The 26,526-nt window shown below is 39.6% G+C and overlaps 1 protein-coding gene and 1 long non-coding RNA gene across 3 annotated transcripts in view; one reads left to right on the plus strand and one right to left on the minus strand.

Annotated features, from left to right (window-relative positions):
- Positions 1–15,581, minus strand: LOC145267117 (uncharacterized). The gene is made up of 2 exons (XR_013864827.1): positions 15,473–15,581; positions 1–621 (listed from the first exon to the last, which is right to left on the minus strand). It is a non-coding gene; the product is annotated as an uncharacterized LOC145267117 (long non-coding RNA).
- LOC145267114 (inter-alpha-trypsin inhibitor heavy chain H4-like) overlaps positions 15,521–26,526 on the plus strand; it is a 25,083-nt gene continuing 14,077 nt past the window's right edge. Inside the window, exons 1-2 of one of the 2 annotated variants that reach the window (XM_080123141.1) lie at positions 15,521–15,659; positions 23,582–25,618. In XM_080123141.1, coding sequence (XP_079979267.1) covers positions 23,634–25,618 — 1,985 coding nt within the window. In that variant the 5' untranslated portion in view covers positions 15,521–15,659; positions 23,582–23,633. Of the gene's footprint in view, positions 15,660–16,066; positions 16,358–23,581; positions 25,619–26,526 lie in introns of those variants that run through there. The other variant, XM_080123140.1, reaches the window with a different exon arrangement.

Below are 26,526 nucleotides of genomic sequence, written 5' to 3' on the forward strand. Positions count from 1 at the left end.
TTGTGACATTATCAAATTTATTTAACATCTTTAGTCAGCAAGCAATAGGAAAAAGTTATTAAATTTTCGTTAAAAAATGAAGAAAATTTTATGTTAAAAGTCCAAAAAGCCATTCAAGACAAGGAAAATGTTATTATGATTGTACATATACAGTTTATAGTCGAGTGACAAGGTTTGTACTGTTGCATTACCTCCCCTCCTGGGAGGGAGCTCTGTTTTGTATGTCACAAACAAATAAAATATGTTTGCTATTAAATGCAAATCAACAAATCATAAACCATACAATTAAAATCATACCTTGTGTCTTCAATGCTCAACCACAGCAAATGAGATTGAGAACACTTCATCCAAGATCATCTTTCAACCAAAAGAATAAACAATCCAGTTTAAAAGTTGTTGGAATTTTATTCCTGTTTAATCTTTCTTCCACTCTTTTTCCTCTTCTTCTTCTTTCTTATTCTTTTATCTATTTCTGATGTGATGATGATGATGATTGTATCACATGACTGAATTTTACTCGCTGATTGATTTGGGAAGTTCCCGCTTGGTTTTTGAAGATATGTGTTATTTTGCCAGTTGAGGTTTCGGTGTCCACTGGTGTGGGACGTGTGAACTTTGTCGCTGTCAAAAAAGATGTAAAAATTAGAAATAGTCTAAACTGGACTTTAAAACAGTTGGAAATCAAGAAAGTTTGGAAATAAGCTAACCAAGAAAATAAGCTAATACCAAGTAAAAGTTATGTTTATCCAGATGTCGTGACTAGACTATAAAAAGTCAAAGAAGAAGACATGTCAGTAAAGACATAAAAATCAGTAACGTTCATGCATTAGAGGGTAAAAGACAGAATATTTCTTCTAGGAATGAAGAAGTTGTTTAATGGCATACATGAGGTCGAAATGCTGCGAGGCTAAGTTTAGCCGGATTACAAATGGAAAGTCAAATTCGATGTGCACGATAAGAAAGGAAATTCTGCCGAGTGAGGTGGTGGAAACTCAGCTTCCAAAGAGACAAAATTACGGGAATTACCAAATGAACTTTGATTGAACATTCATGGTTTTATTTTTGTCATCTACAAGGAACTAACATGGATTTATTTACCCTACGCCGAAAAGAGATATTGCGACGATTAAAGGTAAGTAACTTATGTTGACTTATTTTTGTCCACACATAAAAACATAATATGATCGTCCATTGTAAAAAGCGCTTCAGTAAGTGACTTCCTTCTGTCTATCTCTTTCTTTCCTTCTTCTTTATTCTTTCTCTCTACTGCTTTTTTTTTTATATAATTACTTAAGGTCTGCTGTAAAGAGACAAATTTATCAGTTGCAGACGCAAGTTAAAATTTTACATTTTCTTATTTTTTTAATCTTTTTTTTACCTTTTTTTTCATTAAATTATTATATATTCTAGACGGCCGTTTCTTGCTCGTTTCTTGTTTTTATTGATGAATTTTTTTTTTAGTACCTTGGTAACTATGACCCGCAAGATAACCATTGTTAGACATAGAGACACATTTTCCGCATAAAGTAAGTCAGCAACAAATAGTGTAGTTCCCGTTATTAAATGTCGCCAAATAAAGATAAATTACTTAGGATGTATCATCTATGCCAGAGGTCGCAAAAGTTTTCAAACGGAAGGCCATATTACTGAGTTATTAGAGCTATGTGGGCCAAAATAATATTTTATTTTTAAATGATGCTCATGCACTTATATTATTGTGCTATTTTTAAATAATATTTTCAAGTTAAATACAAGTTTCACGATATCTTTTTTTATTATTAAATTGTTAGGTGGAATGACAGAATAGTTACAAAAACCTTTCCCTCCCCATGTTAAAAATTGCTTTTTAAATAATAACATTCGCAAATGTGTATTTCAGTGGTGTAAATTATTTAACAGATAAAAATTTATAAAAATTATTTATTTTTATAAAAAACACATTAATAGACCCTAAGGCTGAAATAAAACCAGCCAAAATTTAATTTTTATTATTTTTTCAACATTTTTTATTCGACTAAATGTACGACAATCCAGGCTGCCATCTTGTTTGGAAAATTTGGCCTTTCTAAGGTTTGCTAGATTGCCCTTTTTGAGGCCAAAAATGGCCTTTTTTTACCCTCTTGCATGGAAGCATGATTTTGGCCGCGTTTTTTTTGGTTGGTTGTTTTTGTTTTACGGCATATCAACCTTTTCAGGTTATTTAATGCCCAATCTAGTTATTTTGAGGAATGATTTTTAATGGAGTATATTTTTTTTAAAGTCACATTCTATTTAACCCATAGTTGGGACCCTAACAGGTACTACCACTCCGGGTCAGAGTGGACCTGGGAGCAATGGCAATTAAAGGGTGGCTCCACACTTCCCAAGGTTCGAAAGGTGGGGCCTCATGATCGGATATAGTTTTAGGTCATATCCAGGACCAGGTTTTTTGGGATGTCTTTTTCTCAATGTGCATTTCATAAGTGTATAAATTGTTGTTAAAATATTGGTGGCCATTTTTTTTTTTTCATATTGCCATACTTTTTTCCCAAATTATTATGTTTTTCTTTTTTTTTTTTTTTTTTTTTAAATAAAACATGGACACCAAAAATCATGGTCCCATGAAAATACTAATACTAATAATTTGGAAAAAAAAAAAAAAATGGCAGTATGAAAAAAAAAAAAAAAAATGGTCACCAATGTTTTAACAATAATTTACGCACTTGAAGTGCCCATTTAGAAAAAGAAACCCCAAACAACGGCGGCCAAAATCATGGTTCCATGTAAGAGCGTAAAAAGGGTCAAATTTGATCTCAAAAAGGCCAATCTGACAAACCTCAGAAAGGCCAAATTTCCAAACAAGATGGCAGCCTCGATTGTCGTGCATTTAGTCTAATAAAAAATATTGGAAAAATTCAATTTGTTTTTTGTTTTTTTATTTCACCCTTATGGTCTAATAATGTGTCTTATATAAAAATAATTTTTATAAATTTTTGTCAAATAATTTACGCTGCTGAAATACATATTTGCCATAACGTCATTATTTCAGCAAGCGCAGAAAAGTACCCCCCCCCCCCAAATAATGACCTGAACATGTTTTATACGATTTTGCTTTGCTTGTTAGTGAAACTAGTTCTGCAAAACTTCATTCTTTTAATCATTTTCTGAACAAAAAGAAAAACCACCACACTATTTTCATACATTTCCATTAAAAAAAAAAATGGTAAAACTATACAAACACCGTGACAGCGAATTAACCCTAACCCTAACCCTGACCCTAACCCCTAACCCTAACCCTAACCCTAAACCTAACCCTAACCCTAAACCTAACCCTAAACCTAACCCTAAACCCTAACCCTAACCCTAACCCTAATCCTAACCCTAACCCTAACGCTGTCACGGTGTTTGTATAATATGTGGAAAAAAAAACTATTTAGAGGGTAAAGTAGATTACCCGGTGATAGCGTAAGCTCCGAGGGGTTGCAAAGGATGCCCTAAGCGACCCCCCCTACTGGGTCGAGTAACAAGTTTTGTAGTACGGCGAGCAGCGAGTAACTAATTTGTGCCAACCGTTCACCAGTAAGTCGTTAACAGAACAGGCGCTAGTCAGAGACACAATTCTTTTATAACAGAAGAATAGTGCCTCCCCCTACTCCTCCAAGTCTATAAGAGACTCGTTCTCTCAACCACTCAGATTAGAATTCCGCCCTCGAGGCCGGCGCCACCAAGTAAGCAATCTCCTTTTTTTATTTTTATTTTCTCACACACTCCCGACAAAAACGAGAAAAAAAAACAAAAGGTAGGAGAGAGAAAAGAAAAAGAAAAAGTTACATAAAAATGACAGACCACCAAAATACTTAATCAAAAAACAACTGTTAGTACAATATAGCAGTAGTCGATCAGTCCAGATATCAATCAAGCAGGCAGCAGGCTAGGTCTACCCCGTCGTTTTTTAAGGGGCGCACATTCTGGGCAATACCACTTTTGCCTGTTGGGAGGTTCTGAGTCGATACCGACACATCGGAAATGGTACCAATCGTCGCACGAGTCACACCCGATCATATTCTGATTCTGCTGCGGAGAGCTGCACAGGGGACACAACCAGACCTGCTCTTCAACACTAGGGGGTGAATCCAACGTCTCCCCTCCCTCCGCAACAGGAGGTCCTTCAGGAGTCCTAGAAAGCTCTAAGGGGTACAGATGTTTCAGGGAATGTACTTCCTCCAAGCCCTCCCCTTTTTGTACACGTGCTGCTCTAACGACACCATCATGGCCTGGAATCAGTTCAGTAATAGTTCCTAAGACCCAAAACGGTCTGGGTTTCAAAGGACTCTTAATCAGCACAACATCATCCTTCTGGAGGCGGGTTCTTGTACTGAGTCGGGATCGACCAGGAATCTTCCTTCCCAGCTCTAGCAGGTACTCCTCATACCATAGTTTGTGGAAATCTGTCAGACATTGGTCCCTAAGTTCCAAGGTTTGAATTAGCCTCTCCCTGCTGGGAGGCAACAAGGTTGTTCTATCCTCTCTATCCAGTCGTATCAATAGCCCGGGGCTCTGATTGGGCTTAAGGAACATATTAGGGGTAATTGGAGTAGCATTTTTGTCGGCTGACACCTGGTAAGTAAGAGGCCGGTTATTAACAGACCTCTGAATATCCGATAACACTGTCAGAAGGGTAAAGTAATCCAATCTACCCCTGCCAAGAATCTTAAATAGGCAATTCTTCATGGTCTTGATACATCGCTCCCATGTTCCTCCATACCAAGGAGAGAACAAGGGAATGGTTTTAAGTTTTAACTTACAAGGACCGTATTTTCTTTGATAGTCCGTAAAAAGAGAGAGACGATCGAAAATCTTTCCACTTCCTATAAACGTTTTCGCGTTGTCACTATAAAGGGTTTCGGGAACGCCATATCGGTTAGTAAATCGAACCAGTGCCTGTAAGAAAGAGGGTACGCTCATGTTGGGAACTACTTCAATGTGTATTGCTCTGATATTCAAACAAGTGAACAGGAGCAAGTACATTTTCGTATCTCGTTTCCCGTCACTCACCCAAAGATGGCCAGTAAAATCAATCCCAGTGTGTTGATAGGGGACTCTGAAATCGGTACGGTGCGACGGCAGGGCAGCAGCAGCATTCGGCGTCACTGGCGTTGAATTATAACGTTTACATCTGGCACAAACAGCCAGTACCTTATTCACAGCTTGTCGACCCTGCGGGACCCAATAACCGCTTCGCCTCAACTCCGCTAGAGTTGACCCAGTTCCAAGGTGGCAACACCTTTCATGACAATCTAAAATGATGAGTCTGGTAACAGGATGATGTTTCCCTATCAGAATGGGGTTTTTAACTTCATAACCAAAGTGGGAAGATTGGTTGATTCTTCCCCTAGATCGAATCAAACCGTCAGGGTCCAGAAAAAGATCCAGAGCACGAACCCTAACTGGCATGGGTTTACCACTCGGCTCCTTTAGGTACTCCACTTCCACGGGAAATTCTTGCCGTTGCACTGTCTTCATAAGGTAGATCGCTGCCTTAGAGTTGTAGTCCCATTGTCGATTAAATCGGATGGCTAGGAACTTAAACACCAAGGCAGTAACAGTCAGTAAACCAGAGAATGAGGAAAACCTCTGAAAAGGTATGGCCGAAGTGTACTCTTGATCATGGATCAAGGAACAATTTGCTGAACTGCGGGTCATTCGCTGGCATATCTCACTCAAACAGGGCATATCCTGTCCTGGCCATTGAGATATTCCTTCGCATAGCCAGGAAGGGCCTGAACACCAAAATTCCATCTTGGATTGGAACTTTCTCAATGTTAATCCTCTTGTTAACAAATCCGCCGGGTTGAGTGTACTATCAACATATCTGAAGAGAGTCTTCAAGCCATAGCGAGACTCCAACTCCACTTTCATCTGCAGAATGTCTTTAAGTCTATTTTTTGCAAAAACATTTTTGCTAGCCATGTTTTGAGATAAAATCCAGGACAAGACCACCTGTGCATCCGTGGCTATACACAAATTCTCGGGAACAAATCCTTCACAATTGTCCAGGATTGTGGGGAGACACTTGAAGGCGAGGAAAACGGCCATTAGTTCCAACACAGGCAAAGTCTTGTCCTTCATAGGTGCCACCTTAGCTTTCGCAAATAATAAGGATGACCGACCATTTTGTACGATATACACGGCAAACCCATATGCTTCCTTGGACGCGTCGCAAAACAGGTACATATCTCCAGGTAGCCCTGCCATAAGCGCCTTGCGCAAAAAACGGAAATCACTCAACCCTGAAAGGTCCTTGGCTAGCTCTCTCCAATCGCTCAAGATCGCTGGCTGGAGTGGATCATCCCAACCTGCACCATTCTTCCACATGGACCTGATTAGCACTCTACTGCGGATAGTAACCGGGAGACATAGGGACAACGGATCGAAGACCTTAGCTGACTCTGAAAGAACACCTCTCTTAGTTGTCACGTCAGGATTGCACTTTACCGGAGCGACATACAACTCCTCCGAATGTGGGGAGTATCGGTAGCCCAGTACTCTCTCCCACTCCTCTTCATGGATACTTAGAGTACCATCCTCCTTCATCCTATTGCGGAGCGCCTGACTGTTTGAGTTGCATGACTGGATAATAAAGCCCCCTTCCAGCAAACGCTCTCTAACAAGGGAATACAATGTAGTAAGCTCACTCGCGTCTGCCACGGATGCCACAAGGTTATCCACATAAAACCGGTCCTCCATCATTCTGCGGCAAGCATCTTGAGGGTATTTTGCCGCATGTAATTTTAAGATGCACCCCAACACAAATGGGCTGGAAGTAAACCCGAATATCAAGGTGGTATAGCGGAAGCAGCGCAAACAATTTCCTTGTTTAAGAAAAAAGCAAAACCGGTTCCTATCCGCCTCCAGCTTAAGCCGAATCATTAGGAAGGCTCGGCGAATGTCTGCTAGTAGCACATAATTGTTGGCTCTAAAGGCCAGCAACAACTTCAAGATGTCCCCTGTTAAGTTAACGCCAGAATATGCTGCTTCGTTCAGCGATAATCCATCTCCTGTCTTCAAACTACAGTTGAACACTGGTCTTATCCTGGTAGTTGCCGTAGGGTCCGACTTGAAAACTGGTCTATGTGGTATCCACACATATTTGTCGAACTCCTGAGGGGAGACAAAAATCTCTTCAATTATACCGTCCTCCTGTTGCTGACGAAACACCTCCAAATATTCATCATATATTTTTCTTTTAGTCAAGTTTGCTGCTACCCGGTCTAAAACATGCAAGGAAGTTGCATGATTAGAGGGGACTCTGGCTAATCTATCGTGATGCCAGGGGAGCTCCACATAATAGCTTCCATCCCGAAGCTCTACCGTTTCCTCAAATCGCTTCATCTGAACTTTATCGTAATCAGAAAAGTCCTCCTGACTGGGAAGCCCCAGAGATTCCAACGTAAACATTTGTTCTAGTCCTCTTTGTACCATACTGTCAGGAAAGCACTCCGCCATGGGATCCAGGTATGTTGATTGTGTGTCTAGGACAAAACATAAATGTGATGAATCGACCTGGGGGGTATGTTCCATTACCGAATTAAACGAGAGGTGAGTAACCTCAGAGAGGGGCTTATCTTCCAAGAAAAAAGAGTCCACTGCTCCAAACGGGACCAATCCAGGCGGGGTTGCAAAGGCCCATCCATTCAAACACGGGATCAGCTTTAAGGAGTCCAGGTGTTCAATCAGGTCTAACCCAATTATTCCCTTGATCGGTATTAAATCCTTTCCGGTCTCAAACTGGCCGGCCAAAGCATATTTTGCATCCTGAAAGACACGCAATAGAGATTCCAGGTTGGCCACTCGAACCGACAAGTCCATACCATCGGCTACCAAGACAGGAGATGTCACTGTCCTTCCAGAACCCAAGTCAACTCCCAGGACTACCTCTGTGAACCCACGCTGACACTCACCTAGAAATGTAGACAATCTCAGCTGACAATTGACACCAAGGGTTTCGATTGGGCACAAAGTTCTCAGTACATCTGCCGCCAGATATGTCCGCCCGCTACCCGTGTCCAGTAGGCAATTCACTGACACTGTCTTTGGTCCACAAGAGAATGTAACTGAGAGAATGGGTGGCAACGTGCGGGAATACCCGGTTGAAGTTGCATTGTTCACATCCACATGAAAAGAAGGAGTAATAGCGTTCCCCCTACCAAACTTTTGAGACGTATTCTGTCTTACTGTTGATGTAACTGCAGTGGAGACACCGCCCTTAATCTGCAATCTCTTTATTGCTTCTCCAGTTAGTCTCAATATGGAGGACAAAGGTGGCACCCGTCTATTTGTTAGCGCTATTATCTCGCCTTTCAGTTCGAGAGGAAATTTCCTAAACAGAATCTTAGCCATCAGTCTGGCTCCGCCAGAATCGTCCACAGAAAAGTCACACGAAAAGGAATTCCCCAGCTCTTCCAACAGCGATGCCGTCCTGGAAACGAAGTCCCCCAGCTCAAAAAGGGCTCCACCTTTCTTTGGTACATAGTCCAGAATATCCTGGAATATTTGGTCAATGATTTCATCCAGGTCCAGATACTCCCTCTTCAGTATAGCCATGGCTTGCTGGTAATTGGTGTCAGTGCAACTCAGGTGATTTACCAGCCTCAAGGCTCTGTCTGAGAGTGAACACTTCAAGAAGTTCAACCTCTCGGCATCATTGGCCATGCCGATCACGCAGTTCTCAAACCTAGTCAAGAAGTTTCTGAAACTCATGCGGTCGGACTCCATTTCCTGTCCGCTAAATGTAGGCCCTGTGATCTGTATACGTGGGGGTTTAACAATGAAGGAAGAACCTCTCCCGGTAGTTGCAGAAGCCCTTGAGAACTCAAAGGCAGATTCTGAGTAAGGGCTGGGCTCTGGCTGTCGGTATGCTTGATCCAAATCGCCCAAGTCTTCATAATAATCCTTTAGTTGAGGCAGCCAAGCACCCTCAATCTCGGCAGGTGTACTCTCATCAAAGGAGCCTAACTCCAGCTGTGTGATACAAGTCTCTAACTCGACAATGAATTGTTGAATCTCCGTCCTTAAGAATGAGTACGCCGATGACCTAACTCCATCACGACACATCTTCAGTCGTCCCTGAATCTTCTGAGTCAATGACTCCCTTCTGCGTAGGAGCTGCTCTTTCGTGACGTTCATGACAGTAGTTAACCGACGAAAGAGTAAGCAGCAAATCCTTTGCAAGATGTGGAAAAAAAAACTATTTAGAGGGTAAAGTAGATTACCCGGTGATAGCGTAAGCTCCGAGGGGTTGCAAAGGATGCCCTAAGCGACCCCCCCTACTGGGTCGAGTAACAAGTTTTGTAGTACGGCGAGCAGCGAGTAACTAATTTGTGCCAACCGTTCACCAGTAAGTCGTTAACAGAAGGTATTTATTTTCGGAAAATTTACATAGTAAAAACTCAGAAAAATTTGGCACAAGGCCGAAGATGGGGGAGGGGAAAGGACGGTCTTCTCTGACTAGTGCTAACTAATCTAACCTAACTAGTTCCTACTTTCACTCTACTTGCACCATAATACCACATTCATACTATACATCCATCAGCGTATACATCCTTCATCAATCACCATAAGAACATCATACCATGATAACCTAATTAAAACCCATAAGAAAGGGGGGGTTTGGGAAGATAAAAATTTTATATACAAAATAAAAATGAAATATTTACAATGTTAGTAACAAAAGACCCCCCCGTTGTTAAACTATGGCAGATGCACCGATTCGCCAGTCGAAAGGGTGATGCGGGTCCGAACGCTTTATTTAAAACACCTCTTACGAAAACTTCGAAAGGGGACCCGCATCTCTGGCAAATCAAGCGATTTGTCACCTAATTTGGGAGGGGAGTGGGGTTAAAAAAAAAAAAAAAAAAAAAAAAAAAAAAAAAAAAAAAAAACGCAGGGACAAACTTAAAAGGGGCCTAATGATCGCTATCACACACTAGCTAGGTTATGAACAAAGAAGCCTAAATAATGGTCCTACTCTTGCCTATATCGTGACCTACTCTGGACTAAAAACGAGTCAGGGCTGACGTTCGTTCCTGTCACCCAAAATTCTTTTTCCTAAGGAACATCCAAGAACCAGTCAAGACTTGCTTCTCTCACCCGACACACACGCGCAACTGACACCCACCTTTCAACAAAGTCTGACGGAGAGAGTCTAACTCTCTCGGCCTTGATACGATCCTTTAAATAATGACGGAAGAGTCGTATAAGGTCGAGGGGAGCGAAGTCCTCAGATCCATAGACCACTTTCATACGTGTGTTCCAGATAACACCTCTCATCACAGCTAGCAAGGTCAAACACAAATCTTTTCTGAGCCTATCCGTTGTCGGAGCCTAATTGCTACAGACATTAATAGGAACCAAGGTTAATGAGGATGTGTTTAGTATGCGGACCATGAGACCTGTAACAAACTCAATCAGCGGCGCCACGATGCGACAATAAACGAAGGCGTGACATAAAGTCTCGTCCTCATCGCCGCACCGTTTACAAATAGGCGAATCCACCAAGCCAGCTGAGTGGAGTCTCTTACCGACCCATAGAGCATCCCGAATTACCAGCCAGGTCAGGGAAGCCTCGTCGTTAGTGAGGCATCCTGACCCAGGCGCCCAAGGCCAGATTGAGCGGAGCTGCTCCTTCGTCAAAGGGAGCCTCCCACCGATGACATCCGTTACGGATCCCCTCACTAAAACCCGATATAATGCCTTTCGGGACAACAGCAGAGTGTTAGAGAGGCTTTCCTTCACTCTTAAGAGGGACTTCAGTGCGCGCCGGCACTCGCGATAGAAGGGACATTCACCTCGGGGCAACCTGTGTGCCTCCCCCTCGGAGTAGTGCACCCCTCTCAAAGCCGGGAAGGCTTTCTTGGTGTCCTCCATCCAGAGGCCACCGTTTTCCCTATCTTGTGTGCACATTCGATCTAGGTAGTAGAGCCGTAGCGTGTATAGCCGAATCTCCACGTTTGGCATACCTAGACCGCCTTCAGAAGGATGTAGGTAGCAGACATCGCGACAGACCTTAGGGGCCCTTCCAAGCCATAAGAAGTTGAAAAGAGCCCTCTGCAAATATAGCAGCGTATCTGACGGGATTGGAAGCACTGATAGACGATAAATAGCGATTGGATAGATGTGAGTATTACACACCTCCGCTCGCCCCTTTAATGAAAGGTTTCTACTGATCCACCGTGAAGCTGCAGACCGTACCGCTTTCAGAACCTCCGACCAATTTTTCTCCAGCTGGAGGTCAGGACCAAACCAGACGCCGAGTATCTTGCAAGGCCCATCACTCCAACTAAAGGGCCCCTGAAGGGGCATACCCCTCCAGGCACCAATGCGCAAACCTGAAGACTTGTCGCAGTTAATTTTGGCCCCTGTTACCGTTTCATACAATCTGATTTCTACACCGACGACACTAATCTCAGCACTGCTCGTTACAAGCACAGTTACGTCGTCGGCATAGGCGGAGTACTTCGCCTGGGCATCCACACCTGGCAAAGTGATTCCGCGTAGGACCGGATTCACCCTTAGCCTGCGCAAAAATGGCTCGATCGCAAGCACATATAGCATGGGTGATAACGGGCACCCTTGACGAATGGAACGTGACAAACTGAAGGGTCTCGACCTCTTCCCATTTACTTCTACCATCACCGCGGGGTTAGCATAGAGAAGATGAACCCAAGAGCAAAATTGCGGGCCAAAACCGGCCGCCGATAAAACAGCCCCCAAGTACCGATGGTCAACCCTATCGAAGGCTTTGGACTGATCTAAATTGATCAGCGCGGCCTCAGTGTCGACTTTTTCTATCATCAGGCGTATCGAGTGCAAGTTATCCTGGATTGTCCTGCCCTTCACGGCACACGTTTGCTCGGGGCTAATAAGACGAGCCAGGACAAGCTGCAGACGATTTGCGAGAATCTTGGCCAAAATCTTTAACTCAGCGTTAAGCATCGTTAAGGGCCTGAAATTACCTAACCCATCCCCACCATCTTTGCTTTTACGAACAAGCTTTATCACACCCATGGTAAAGTACTTGGGGATTGAGCCGTTCCTAAACCATGAGTTAAACAAAACCGTCAGCAAGGGGACAAAGATGTGCGACAACCTCAAATACACTTCGTAGGGAAGACCATCGATCCCCGGTGACTTATTAAGGCCGACCCGCTTCAAGGCTTCAATGACTTCATCCTCCGTTATGCCACCTTCGCACCTAGCCGCTTCGGTCGTCGAAAGACGAGAAAAGTCAGCCAAATAGGTGTCAAACTGTTCTAATGACAGACCGGGTTCCATGGAAAAAAGCTCCTGGAAATGGGATCTAAACGCCTCCAGCACACCCTGGTTTGTGGTCACGGTACGCCCGTCCGGCAATGTGACACGAGCGATGTGCCTATTAGCCGCTTTCCTAAGCTCCTCTGCACGCAGTTCAGCGGCCATGTTTGTTGCTTCCTGGGGCATTCTTTTTAACCTAGCCCTAATCGCTAAGGCTTGGTGCTCCTTTTCAGCAAGGGAGGCAAGCCGAGCCCTAATTATATTAACGCTAGCACTATCCCCCTCCTCCACCGCCCGATCTAGTCTAGACTCTAGTGTCACTTTAGCTGCCCTAGAATCTAGATTGAGTCTTTTGCTAAAGTCAGCAGCAAAGGACCTAATGGCTTCCTTAACTTTTACCCACCACTTATTCCCAATAATTGCCCCCGTCAATTCCCGCTGTAGGGTTAGTAATAGCCCGTCACGGAAGCCCTTCACATCGAACAACGACGTGTTGAGCTTCCAGTAACCGGCTAATCTAGGCTTAGGTCTATCTAAGTTTACCCGTACACGAACAAGTCTGTGATCCGAGTAAACTATATTGTGGAAACTTGGACAATCCAATACTCCTACGTCGACTCGCCTAACTAAGAACCGGTCGATATAGCTCGAGACCTGTATCGAATCGGAGCCGCCTCTACCTGTCCAAGTCCACACTAAGTCACGGGGCTTTTCATTTCGGAATTTGTCGATAAGATCAAACTTATCCACAAATTCATGAAATACAACAGCATCCCGATCTTTGTTAGTTCCCCTAGATGTTAACCCAAATCGATCTAACTCGGGATCCAGGACGGCGTTCCAGTCTCCCGCTAAGATAACCGTTCTGGAAACATCTATGAACTGCTCGATCCGCCGAAAAAAACCAGCCAGCTCAGAATGGCTATTGGGCGCATAAACCCCAATAAGACGTAATGCCCTACCCTTTATGGTAACATCCAAAACACATAGTCTTCCCTCCGGATCCAAGTAACACGGGTCACACGACGCATCTAGAGACCTTTTAACTAGCCAGGAAACCCCTCTCGAGCGAGAATTATAGTGCGCTGAGTAAGCCTCAAAGGTCTTAGACAGTGCACCCAAATGGTCACCAGGAATAAGGTGGGTTTCCTGCACACAACAGATATCCACTCCGAGGTGCTGCAGGTCCAAACTCAAGCGCCATTTGCGCGAGTCGGCCCTTAGCCCTCGGACATTTAAACTAGCAAGCTTGAGATCCATGGTGGTGCCTTAGGGTTGAGTACCAGAAACGAACATCGCGGTCGTGAGCGTGCCGACAGCTCTCGTGAGGGAATAGGTACCCATCGCAGTATCGATGAGTCCGTCACGAGAGATACCGCCGACATGCAGGGGATAGGTTAGTTTTACTATCCTATACAAGGAGGGGTGCATTTTAACCGGGACCCTCCCAACACAACATTTTTTTAGGCTTTTTATATCAGAGTCTTTAAAGATAGCTAGGGGAGGGGAAAGATTAAAGGTCTTGTTTGCCTCCTCCAGCATTTGCCATAGGTCCTTAGCTTCTTCTCTTTTTCTTATTACGGTTAAAACCCGTCTTGCATTGGGGAAGTTGGTGGGGGTGTCTATTAGCTTCCCCCCTACCTCCCTGAAATCGGCTAACTTGCCTAGGTCTGGGCCTTTTAGGTTTTTGCTGTTATTAATAGCAGCTGTATTAAGAATACAGATATCCTTTCCAGGGAGGTAGAGGGTTTTTTTCTTTTGTTCAATAGCGGGGGTAGTATCCATGTTAGTAGGGTCAGTAGGGTTTTTTTCAGGAGAGGCAGGAGGAGTGTTGTGAGGGGACTTAGAGGTGGCTGTAACAGGAGTGGAGGATTTGTGTTTCTTAAGGGGACTTAGTGGTGTTAGTTTGGATATTTTGGGAGAAATGGGAGTTGTGACTGGAGGAGGCATTTTGAAAGGAGAAGGAGTTTTGGATGTAGTGGGGGACTGACTTATTAATTTTATGTTTTTTGGTGGAGGTGATTTGCACGGGGATTGGGGTATTTTCTTTTTTTGAGAGTCCAGTTTCTTTTTTAGGTTAACAATTTCGAGGTATTTATCCTTTCCCGGGTCATTTTTGAGCATGGCTTGCTCTCTCTGTTGCTCGAGGCTCAGGCGTCCAGGGGTTTTCTTCCCGGGGGCGATCTGCCAGGGTTCTCCTCTGAGTGGTTCATCCGGGGTTGTATCGTGGCTGGTAAGTTTAGGAAAGCTTGTGGTGGTTGTGCTTCCCAGGTGTTGTCCGGTGAGTCTTTTGGGGTTTGGTGTGGGTTTTTTTTTGGGGCATTCCGATGTCAGATGCCCAATTTCACTACAGTTCCAACAAGTTGGTCTCCTGCCAGCTACTATAATGGGTAATTTTTCTTCTCCTACTTCTAGGAAATAAGGAATGTTTGTGAAGTTTTCTTTATCGAGGAGAATGTCAAAAGACCATATTCCATGGAACTCGTCAACTTGGACGGATACCATTTCTCCAAATTTCAAAAAGAAGGCACCGAGATGTTCTCCTTCGATGTGGTGTGGGACGTGGAAAACTGAAACCGTAGTTTGTCGTTTCCCCATATATTCGGTCCTCAGAATGTATTGCGCTGTAATAATTTCTTTCTGCGATATTGTAATGCATTCTTCAGGAGAGTTCAGAAGAATGTTCCAGGTATTATAACCCTTACATTTAATGATGCGTAAGGGTCTAACTCCTGCTGTGGCCAAGAGGTTGATGACGATGTCTGCTGTTGCTCTGATAACCTTTTTAGTCTTCCTGTCCACAACAAATAGTGTTAGGCACTTTTTTCTAATCTCCTCTAGTTTGGGCAGGTTGACAATTAAGCCGGTGTCGTTGACGAGTTCCAGGCATTGTTTTGCCTTTTCCACGAAGTCCTTAACGTCAATGTCGATTTTGGGGGGTTTAGACCAAGTGTTAGACAAAGAAGGTGTGGCACTTTCCTGCTCCATGGTGTCAACAATAATGGGCGTCTGGCTCGCAGCAGCGGCCATAGCCGAACCGTTAAAAAAACGGTTAAAAAATGTTCAAACAAAACTGTTATAAAAACAGTAAAAAGTAGAGCAAAAAAAAAAAAGAAAAAGAAAATCCGACTCGGTGAAGAAGAAGGAAAGGAAAAAGACAAAGAGGAGATAAACAACTTACAAAATAATCGCAGCAAATAATCGTAGCGTTGAGAGGAAGAGAGTCGTTAACAGAACAGGCGCTAGTCAGAGACACAATTCTTTTATAACAGAAGAATAGTGCCTCCCCCTACTCCTCCAAGTCTATAAGAGACTCGTTCTCTCAACCACTCAGATTAGAATTCCGCCCTCGAGGCCGGCGCCACCAAGTAAGCAATCTCCTTTTTTTATTTTTATTTTCTCACAAATAATACCAAAAAAATTGTCTTAAATATCTTTACGTTTTCCATAAGAGTTCCGGTTCCGCGGGCCGGATAAAAATTTTGGCGGACCAGCTTGCTAGCCGTAGTTTGGAGACTCCTTATACGCCAGTATTACGATTTCTCGAAGCTTTTAAGAAGAAAAAAGTGCGTATTTTGGTATATTTAACAAAACAAACTATTTATTTTTTAATAAAATATTAACAATATTATTATAAAATCAGTTATTGTATAAATAAGTATTTAAAATAAAAATCCAGCGAAAATATAGACATTCACAAAATAAGTTATAAATAAATAAATAAATTTAAAAAAAAAAAAAAAAAGACATAAACAAGCCCGTATTTGATTACTTCTTGACTTGAAAAAAAATACACAGGTGACTGTTTTTCAGCTATCACCGGCTGGCACTGTAAACCTTCTCGTTTCTGTCGCCTGTTGTTTTCTTCGCCGTATTAATTAATTATTACCATTAATAAATCATTAATACAAATAGAAGAAATTATAAACTGAAATTAAACAAGCAGAAACGAAAAGTTTATAGCAAAAATAAAATTAAAAAAGTTAATGTTTACATCAAAAAAATTCTGCGAATCCTTCGATTGCATGTAACATCGACATTAGTCGATTCCGTCTTCAACAATAAAGTAAGTATATTAGTTTAATTTTAAATTAAATAAGATATTTATTTCTTAACTAAATTTGTTTATTTTCTGTAAATCAATTATCTAAATTAGAGTCGTTTATGTTTTGTTTCATTTTTTGGCATGTCTGTATTTGTCGACCCGCGATTTTTACGAAGTTACTCGGGTGCGCCTCTGGCATATAACGAAAGACCCGGAAACGATCAACAAGTAGTTTTCTGGATATTAAGACATTTTCCCCAATGTATGAATTATAAGATTCCACTATTTTTTTTAGGAGGTTACATGTGAACGCCCTGCAAAACTTGTCGAAAACAAGAAAAAGGGCAATTAAGTAAATGTTTTGATTTTCATATATTTTCTTGTTCTTTATTTCGTTATTAAATATTTTTGCGTTCTCGGAAGCACTTGTTTATATTTGAGGTTCACAGAACAGAACGACCGATAGAGCAAAAAGCAGGGGTCGATAACTCATCTCGGACGTTTCATGTCATTGACATGCAGAAGTGCCATAAATTCAATAGGTACCTCGAACTCGCGCCACAGTTTTAATCCCCTCCCCATATGTAATAAACCCTAAGTTTGTAATCGATGATATTAACAGGAAAAAAGGGTCAATTTTTACGACGTGCCCCAGCTTATTATAAGCATCCCAACCTCCCCATGTTAAGAACGGCTTTCGGAATAAACACCACCCCCAACCTCGAAAGCCGTTCTTAACATGGGGAGGTTGGGGGTATTCCGAAAGCCGTTCTTAACATGGGGAGGTTGGAATGTTTATAATACGCTGGGCACGTCGTAAAAATTGTCCCTAAAAAAAGTGAAAATATTGGAATTTAGAGGGGGGGCATTCTCGACAACGTCCGCCCAAAAATTAAATAATAGTCATATCTTCCCAAAATTATTCATTATTAAATAAACTTACACAATAAAAGTAGGTTTCGTTAAATATATTAGAGGAAATATTTTTTTTTTAGTTCTTCTACCCTTCCTGTTGTATACATAATTATGTATGTGATTTATATAAGTAAAGTTTATCTATTTGTGAGTGTGACAATAAAATAAGTTTGTCTTACCGTGCAGATACTTATTTAATATCATTATGAGTGAGTAGAGATCAGGATGTTCTGTGGGAGAGATATGAGGAAAGAGATTGACTCCGAGTAGTTTAAAACACCTTTTATTTCCAGAACGCCATCTTACCGGAAGACTCAACTACTGGAAGTGTCCTCAACTGTCAACCCGCAGTAAATGTCTTTCGTATATATATGTATATATATATATATATATATAACATTCCCCCCTCCCAAGGTCCTTTGCTATTGAAATGCAAGTTCACTTAACATATATAATCTTGCATCTGAGTTGATGTATTGGTCGTCCTGACCTTGATCGAACTCCTAACTCTGGAGTTGCTGGGTTTGGTGCTCCTGATCTTGGTTGATGAACTTGCTTGGTTAAACCAAATATTGTGTCAGGGTAAGGTTGTGCTGTTGGTAACTTTGAACGAGGTACTAGCAGTAGATCTCGGCGGTTTCGGTGTATATTTCTGCCATTATCCATCAGTACCAAGTATAACCCTGGTTGAGAGCAATATTCAATCACTTTGCCTATCCTGGACCAAGTTTTCCCATCACGTACTCTGATGTGATCCCCTATCTTTAGTGAAGGCAGCACATGCTTATTGCTGATATGCTGTTTTACCTTCTGCATGTTAGTTGGGGATGATCTGCAAAGATCATAACCATTATTTCTTATGCTTGGAAGAAGTGTTCTCAGTTGGCAGTTCATCAGTTTAGCTGCTGGTGAAGGAGAGTTATTTTTGCCAGGTGTTGTATGTAAGGTTAGTAGAGCAAGATATGGATCATCTCGAGTCTGGAAACATTTGTGCAGTGTTTTTTTTCACTGTTTGGATGGTTCTCTCGACTAGACCATTAGATTGTGGATATTCTGGACTGCTAGTTACATGGAAAAAATCCCATTTTGTAGCAAATTCCTTGTATTGTTGAAACTTAAATTGGGAGCCATTATCGGATATTACCTGTTTGGGTATACCATGGCTCGAGAAGATATGTTTTGTAAAGGTTATTACTGTTGATGCAGTTATATCAGTGAGATGGCTGAATACAAAAAATTGAGTGGTAATCCACTACCATGAGGTAATCTTTCCCCCGCAGCCTGAAGAGGTCTGTACCAACCTTATGCCATGGTTAGTCAGGAATGTCATGCCATATTTCTGACTCTGAACTTTGTCGATTGCTATAGTGTTGACATAATCGCAATTTTTTATCATGTCCTCTATTTCTTTGTTCATGTTTGGCCAAAAAAGAGACTGCCTAGCATTGAATTTGGTTTTCTCAATACCAAGATGTGTCTGATGTAAAATCCTGCGCATTTCTGCTTGCATATTAGTTGAACAACAATTTGTTGACCCTTTAATAGTAGTCCTTCCTAGTATGTCATGTCATCTCTGTAATTAAAATATGGTTGAAGACAGGCATTGAGATTATTTCGATGCTGTGGCCGTCCTGATTTAATTTGCTGTTGCAGTTGTTGTAATGTTTCATCATTAACCGTCTGAGTTATGAGCTGTTGTCGACGTTTGTCGCTAATGGGTATTGAAGAAATTAAGAAGTAGGCAAAAATGTTCATTTTTTTGTCAGAGATTTTTGGATTGTTGTACTTTTGTGCTGCACAGCTGAGTGTGTCAACAATGTGCATTAGTTTGCTCTGAGTGTATTCAATTTCGAAATTGTATTTCTGTAAGCGTAATAGGAAACGTACTCTGGGTGGGGTTTTAGAGATTGGTTTTGTGACAATAGTTTTGAGAGGCTTGTGATCATTGTTTATTAGAAAGCGTTGCCCATATAAGAATTCATGGAAATGTTCACATGCAAATACTATAGACAACATTTACAGTTCAATCGGGCAATAGTCGCCCTCAGCTGATGTAAGAGAACGACTAGCAAATGCCACTGGAGCCCAGTTATTGTGGTGTTTTTGTTCCAACATAGCCCCAAGTCCCAGGGTTGATGCGTCTGAAGAGACTCTGATGGGTAGTGCTAGGTCAAAGTATTTTAATGTTGGACTTTGTGTAACTAATTTTTTTAGTCGTCGAACAGCTTCTTTGTGTGGTTTATCAAAAGACCACATATTATCTTTTTCAAGCAAGAGGCGAAGAGGTGCAGTTTCATTTGATAAGTTAGGAATGAATTTTCCTAAATAATTTATCATGCCTAGAAAACGCTGGAGTTCTGTTTTGTTTGCTGGATCTGGCATGTTCATGATCGCTTTGCATTTTTTGTCATCAGGTTCAACCCCTCTACTGGATATTTTGTGTCCTAGGAATGTCAACTCAGTTATGTTGAACCGACACTTTGATTTAGTTTCATGCCGGATTTCCTTTTAGCATTCAGAACATCAGTAGTTCTCTTTTGTAAGAGTTCTGGCGTGTCTGCCCAAATGATGATATCATCCTGTGAGTTTCTGCATCCTTCAACATGTTCAATGACAGCTGCTATTTTTGCATGACATATTTCACTGGCACTGTGTATGCCATATAGTAGACATGTGAATTTGTAGCGTCCACAAGGTGAGTTGAAAGTGAGAAGTTTGGAACTTTCCTCATCAACTTTAATCTGCCAGAATGCATTAGATGCATCAAGCTTACTGAAAAACTTTGTACCTACCATTTCCTATATTATGTCTGATGCTGTTGGTAACCTATAATGCTCTCTTTTTATAGTCTTGTTAAGATTCCGTGGGCCAAGGCATACACAAAGGGAACCATTGGGTTTTTCTACTGCCACCAGTGATGATAGCCATTCTGTTGGTTCTGATACAGGTTTAATGACATTTAACTCTGTCCTTTTTATAAGTTCCTTTTTAAATTTTTTCTTTAGTACAACTGGAATATTCCATGGAGAGTTTATGACAGGTTTAATTTCTGGGTCCATTGTGATGTGATGAATACCAGGGAGAATCCCAAGTTCTCCAAAGCATTCCTTAAATTCAGAGAGAAAATCATTGTTATTTGTGTTAATTTTGCATACCTTTTTTATTAGGTTGAGACTAGTACAGGTGTTTAGTCCTAGTATTGGAAATGCATCTATATCTGCTATGACAAACATGACATGATACTTGATATTATTTCTTATTACTTGAGCAACACACTTACCTTGAACTGGTATTGTTGTGTCGTTATAGTGTTATGTTGGTTGAATGCAATTTTGGACGAACCGATAATCTGTAGTAATCTTTTATTGGAAGAATGTTAACTTGACTGCCGGAGCCCATTTTAAATTGTATGTTCACTCCATTGACTTGTAAATTAATGTTCTAATCTTCAACTAAGGCATTAACTTTGTCGATTTTTGTTATTTCTCCTTGGATGAGAATTTGGCAGAGTTGCTATCATCATAATTTTCATAATTATCATCATCTGTAGAAGATGCCTCACTCTGTTCCTGGTGCACTTTCTGTACTACTCTGTTAGCAGGACATCTACTCGCAAAATGATTTTGCCTTTTGCATTTATTGCAGATTCGACCATATGCAGGGCAGTTTCCACTAAAATGTGAGAATGAACAGAATCTACAGTTTTTGATTTTGTCGTTACTGTAGTTATTATTTGAAGAGTGTGGTAAATCACTTTCGGATCGTTGTTGTGGTTGATTAGTATTTTCCATTTTTACGGACATTTTTTTTGTAAAGTTCACCGATTTTAATTCTTTCTGTAATACCTCCAGTCTTTATTTCAGCCGTTCGACCCACTTTTATAGCTCTTTCCAAAGTTAAATCAGATTTGCCCAATAGTTTTTCTTGTAAACGTGAGTCATTAGTAACTTTTATTATTACATTTCTTATTAAACTTTCACAGAGTTCACCAAATTCACATTCTTGGCTGAGTGTTTTTATCCTAGTAATGAACTCATTAAACGATTCCGCGTCTTTCTGATGAGCAGTGAGAAACTGAAAACGAGAAAGTGTTACATTTCTTCGAGGATTACAAAATTCTTCAAATTTGTTTAAAACTGTTGCAAATTTAAGGCTGTCTTCCTCAGTTTGAAAATCAAAATTTCTATAAATTCTGTGGCCTTGTTTGCCTAGACATTGCAAAGGAATGCTTGTTTTAACTTCGTCACTTTTCTCGAGTTTTTCCGTTGCCGTTAAATATATTTTAAGGTCTTGTTTAAAAACCTTCCAGTCTTCAGAAAGATTTTCTGAGGAATAATCAGGTGAAGGAGGCGGAATAAAATGCGAATCCATTTTATTTATTTATTTTTATTTATTTATTATTATTCATTTTTTTTTTTTTTGTCAACAAAGCAAATGGGTTCTAAACTTCTGATACCATGTTGTATACATCATTCTGTATGTGATTTATATGAGTAAAATTTATCTATTTGTGAGTGTGACAATAAAATAAGTTTGTCTTACCGTGCAGATACTTATTTAATATCATTATGAGTGAGTAGAAATCAGGATGTCCCGTGGAAGAGAGATGAGGAAAGAGATTGACTCTGAGTAGTTTAAAACACCTTTTATTTCCAGAATGCCATCTTACCGGAAGCCCCAGCTACCGGAATGTCCTCAACTGTCAACCCACAGTAAATGTCCTTCGTATATATATATATATATACATATATAACACTCCCCTTATATTTCATGCTACACAGAACGAAACAAGATAAATGTAGGTCGGCAATAAAAATTTCAACATTTTTTAAAGCTGAAAAGATCAAATAATTAAAAAAGTTATATATATATATAATATATAATATATATTCACCAGACTATCCATTCACGTGAAATCACCTTTTTCTTCACCATATTCCCTCTTCTTCACTATTTGTTACCAAGTAAGATCTATGACGTACTTGTAGTTTCATCAAATATTTTTGCAACCGATCCCGCATTTTGCTAACTCCTACCCTCTGATGAGAAGGAAAGTATTTCTTCGAAATTCCGTGGATTAAGGACTATCCACTTATTTTGTGCTTCCTTTTTAAAATTAAATATGTTTTTAACTCTTTTTCAAAGTGTTTTTAACGTTTTATTAACTACTTGTTCTTATATACATATATATATATATATATATATATATATATATATATATATATATGTATATAAATAACGGAATTATATATATATATATATATATATATATATATATATAATTCCGTTATTTATTTCACTTACCTTAAAGTTGCAAATAAAATTGGGCATAAAATCAATATTATGTTAAAAAAAAACCCCACTTTTTCTTGATAATTTTTTTTCTTGGTAATATAATTATTTGAATTACAAAAAACCCACAATTCTAAAATTAAAATTATTTTACAAAATTTTTAAATAATATCAAATTCAAATATTATGTGATATGAATCTAAATCAAAGATTTTTTTTATACAGGTTTCCAATAATATTCAAATATATTCGTATATTTTAATATGATTTTTGAGATAATAAATATTGCAAATCCAAAATCGGCCTAAAAAAATTTTTGATTTTATTTTTTAAATTGATAGAGGGCGATCTTTATTTTTTGCGCCTTTTTTTAGAAAAAGTATGGAAGCCTATAAGCAACATTATCTTTATATACATAAGTGTCAACAGAAGATGTTAAAATTAATTTTATTTTATCTCTAATCTGTGTAGTTCGTTAGTAAAAATCCATTTGTTTTACAGAAGGCAAGTCTTATATTGTTTTTTATCCATAGCAAAAAAAAAATTACTTCCATTAACCATTATAATGCGAATGCTCATCCATAGAAATTGACACAAACATACCAAATGATGACGTTGCTGTTAATGTGTACAATGCTGACGTTTCACACAATGTTGTGGAGATACCTAAAATTCAATGTAAAATGATTCTCCATTTCCTGACCATTTTTTACTTTCCTTTTTCTCTATGGAAAATAAAATCAGTGCGTTTTTTTTTTTTTAGTTATTTTTATTTTTTTTGTGATGATGGAAGAAGTTCTAGTTGTTTAGGCAATTATGCCTGGTTTTACAGCCCTGCCAATCGGACATAGTCAGTGGTAAAAAAATTTGCTAAAAAAGTTAAAATGGTCCATAAATGTGCGAGCATTGTATGTTAAGTTTATGTACAAAGCTGATCTCTCACGCTAAATTATACAATTTTCCAGTTTAAAAAAAAAACAAAACATTTTTGTTGATGCAAAAAAAGGACTTTCACATTTTTAAAATTTTCTATTACAGATTCTGAAAACAGTAAATAACTTTGTTGACAGAGCTGTTCAACTTCTAAAAAATGGTTATCTCTAAAACGCTATGGATAGCGTTTTTTTTAATTGGATCTTCGTATGTGATTGCTACTACTTTCAATGATTATGATGGAGGTGAAAATAAAGAGCTACAGGCAACACTTCGTTCGTTGGCTGTCACCAGCGACATTAAGTACAGATACGCAACTACAAAGTTTTCGATGCGCTATCACAATTCATATCAATCACCAGCCACTGCCAATTTTTACGTCAATCTGCCAAGTAGAGCTTACATTTCGAACTTTACGATGAATATAAATGGAAATGTGACTGTGGGACAAGTCCGAGAGAAAGAAGAGGCGAAATGCATTTATGAAGCGACTGTGCGCAGAGGTCAAAGTGCCGGAATCATTCAACAACAACATCGCTTCACCAATGTTTTTGCCATGACGGTCAACATTGAAGCGAATGCAGTTGGTGTGTTTGAGCTTGTCTATCAGGAACTTTTACAACGAACTTTGGGTAAATATTCGCATGTGGTGCACTTGACGAACACTCATGCCATCAGTGACTTTTTAGTTGAAGTATTTATTAAAGAACCACAAGACATTATCGCTTTACTTGTACCCCAGATACAATCGGATATGTTAGTCAATAACTCTGTTCAAATTACAGCTTTGAAATCGGCTTCAATAGAATATGCTAGCAATAAAGAAGTATATATTAAATATGAACCAAGTCTAGAGGAACAGCAAAATGGAATTAGTGGTTTGTTTAAAGTTCAGTATGATGTTGATCGAAGCTCTAACCCAAATATGATTTATTCTATAGATGGTTATTTTGTTCATTTTTTTGCACCGGACTCTTATCAGTACATGGCTAAAAATATTGTTTTTATGTTAGATATAAGTGGTTCAATGAGTGGTAAAAAATTTAAACAATTAAAAGAAGCAATGGTGAGTATTCTAAACTCCTTACAGCCAGAAGATGATTCGTTTTTGCTTGGCTTTTTTGATCATAAAGTATCATGGATGAATGACAAAGAAAATTCTTTTTTGCCAGCTTCAAGAAAGAATATATTGTATGCAAAAAAATATGTGAACAACCTTCAAATTGGGGGTTCTACAAATATCTACGATGCACTTATGGAATCTGTTAACCAGCTCAATGGACAAGAATTTAAAACAGAGAAAAATGTATTATTCTTCCTGACAGACGGACAACCGACCACAGGCGAATCTAGAACAGCTGTTATAAGAAAAGCTGTTAAAAATGCTAACAAAGGGGACATTTCTATAATTGCGTTAGGATTTGGAGATAATTGTGACTTTCAGTTTATAAAGGCTCTTGCCTCTGAAAATGGAGGATTTAGTCGTAAAATTTACTTTGCAGCTGACAGCCAGTTACAAATTGCAAACCTCTACAAGGAAATCTCAACTATTTTAATGAAGAACATACAAGTTACTTATCTGGATTCTGCCTTCAACACTAATGAACTGACCACTCACTATTTTGATAATTACTATAAAGGATCTGAAATTATTATATCTGGACCAGTATCTAAAAAAAATTTTGGGTCTGAAATTAAGGTGAACTTTCAAGTAATTACACGTTCTGGGTTCCAAAACCAAACATTAATTCTTCAATTGGATAATAATACTGTTTTTGAAAATACTGACATGCCACCTGATCCTAAGCTGACTACGATACAGTCTTTAAAAACAATCACTCATAATACTTGGTTGTACCTCACACTGAATAAACTTTTGGAGGGAGAGATCACCCCATTAATTAAACATCGGGTCATTTCACTTGGTGTAAAATATGGTTTGGTTACACCTTTGACCTCTATGGTTGTAACTGCAAACTCTACTGATGAAACACAATGTAAACATGAACGTATGTACGATTCAGGCAAGATTTTTGTCAAGAAATCGTATAATCTCATGAGTGCTTCTCATGCTTCTCAGATGGTGCCACATTTGTCCTATTGGCTTTTCTTCTGGATGACATTTCTCTTATTGAGTGTCTGGTAAGTAAAATATATCAACATTTCTCAACCATTTTATGATTGCAGAACTGTTAAAATTATAGATGGCCACCTAGAATAGATGAAGTGGATATCTAAGACTGCCATAAAATGAGTTTTCATAGAAGTCAACAACTCTGTTGAATTCAAGTTAGAAACAGCTAAATAGCCTTCTAGTGCAATGTATAAAGAGTAAGAAAACAGTATTTTTTATTACATAAAAATATTTATTTCGTCCAAACTAAAAAGCGATTAAAAACAGAACATCTTCACAACATGTAAGGAACCATGCTCCATGGCAAGTTCCATGGCAGCTGGTAATTTGGAAGTGCCTGCCACAAAATGTCTGCTTTGTACAAAATCCTGAAATCGAATTGTTTGCATGCCTGGAAAAATCTTGTGTAGGCATGTTTAAAAACTAGTTCAACAAATTGTATTCATACGCCAAGCCATTTGATTGGTCGATGGGCCAATTACTTGGTAAATGCTTATCTAAACTTTACCTCCTGTTGAGGAGTATTGCTGATAAAAAATATGCTTTACTGATGATATCAGTTTAAGGGAAAAATAAGTTTTAGCAAACATGCAAGTTAAAACAGTGTTAATTTAATCTCCAATTTGTGTGTTTGTACTTCATTACGCAGTACTCTACCTATATAAGAGCCAAATACGTCCTAAGATGGAGTATTGTTGTTGCATTTGTGGAGGAGCTACTATTCTGCTTTTTTTTTTTTTTTTTTTTTTACACAGTGATCACCACTTATCAAGGCCCGGAAGCCACTCAGGGATAAGGGTTATTGCAAGTACATCACGTTAGTGAGGAGATTTTATGAAGTGTTTAATTAGGGGGGCGGTTCATTAGGAATTTGTTAACATTAGACTTGAAGACATCCAAGTTGTAGTCTGGAGGG

The sequence above is a fragment of the Euprymna scolopes genome, chromosome 42, assembly GCF_053919585.1.
Source record: "Euprymna scolopes isolate OS-2025 chromosome 42, ASM5391958v1, whole genome shotgun sequence".
Classification (NCBI taxonomy): Eukaryota; Metazoa; Mollusca; class Cephalopoda; order Sepiida; family Sepiolidae; genus Euprymna; species Euprymna scolopes.